Here is a 1,204-nt window from a genome sequence, read left to right as displayed (position 1 = left end):
AGGTCACAGGTGCTGGCTGCTGCAGGTCCAGCTGCATGCCGACCGCTGCGAGACCGGCCGCCAGCTGGGCAGCCCAGGACTGCTGTGCCAGGGGGTGGGCGCCATCTGCGAGCTGCACGCTGGACAACAGCGCTTGCTGCAACAGGCTGCCGGGACGCTCCTCCAGCGTCTTGTTCCAGAGTTTGGCTGCCCGCCGCAGCCAGCGCTGCCACAGCGGGCGCTCGCCAGTCTCCGCAAGGAGGGCCGCATTGGGGGTGCTCTGCCGGACCCCCAGCAGGTGGCGTAGGTAGCTGAGTTGCAGCTTCTCGGCCGCGCTGCCGGCACTGCCACGATGGCAGCACGCCGCTTTGGCCGCCAGCTGCACGCCCCACACCTCAGCACCATGGGACAGCACCGAGTCCACCATGGTGCCGAAAAGCCGCAGCTGGACGGGCGCCGCCTCGATGCCCACCTCTGCGCAGCGGGTCCGGCAGTTGTGCATAGCCAGGCGCGCCAGCTGTGCCCATTGCAGGAACCTGGTAATCTTGTCGGCCTGGTGCTTCAAGTGGAGCAGGCTATTGGTCATGATGAGCAGATCGTCTGCAAAGGCAGGTGCGCTGCAGGCCTCGGCTGTGGCCTCATCGGGGCGTGAACAACCGTGTTTGTATCCCCTGCCGCCAGAGTGCAGCCAGCGCAACAGGGGTTCGATGAATAGTAGGAACAGAAATGGGGACAGGGAGTCCCCTTGCAGGGTGCCGCGATCAATATCAATCGGGTCTGAGTCTCCAAAAGCTGTCGTGATCATAGTGCGGGCCCCGGTGTACAGCTTTTGCACGGCGAGTACAGCGTGGTGGGGAAAGCCCATGTCCCACATTAGTTGCAACAACTTGTCGTGGTCCACCGTGTCGAATGCAATCCTGTGTTACAGTCACCCTGCTATGATAGGCCGCGTGAGCAGACCTTGGGCAGGGGGCACACGTGATCAAGGGGCATCAAGAGAGGGGGTGGACCATGGAGCACCCTCTCCATGGCTCCGACCACCCTCCCCCCAGCTGAGCGTCCCAGGGTCACCCCACCCTGGCCCCGCTCCCCGTCCTGCCGGACACGCAACCCCCACAACGTGGTGGGGGACGTGGGGATCCTTAGCAGCTTAGGCCTGCCAGGCCGACGGGTGCCGATGCTGGTGCGGGCTCCCGGCGGCAGGCAGCGCCGCCGCCGGGCACTC

At 65.4% G+C, this 1,204-nt stretch overlaps 1 protein-coding gene across 1 annotated transcript; it reads right to left on the bottom strand.

Moving 5' to 3' along the window:
- Nucleotides 1-7: 7 nt before the first annotated feature.
- Nucleotides 8-565, bottom strand: CHLNCDRAFT_55694 (hypothetical protein; the record flags this gene model as incomplete). Its single annotated transcript, XM_005842679.1, has 1 exon — nucleotides 8-565. A coding segment is annotated over one exon (558 nt), but the record flags the coding sequence as incomplete, so codon positions are not given.
- Between the last annotated feature and the right edge of the window lie 639 nt (nucleotides 566-1,204).

Source organism: Chlorella variabilis (assembly GCF_000147415.1).
Source record: "Chlorella variabilis unplaced genomic scaffold CHLNCscaffold_86, whole genome shotgun sequence".
Lineage (NCBI taxonomy): Eukaryota > Viridiplantae > Chlorophyta > Trebouxiophyceae > Chlorellales > Chlorellaceae > Chlorella > Chlorella variabilis.
Note: the sequence above shows the minus strand (reverse complement) of the source record. Positions and strands in the feature narration are given on the sequence as shown.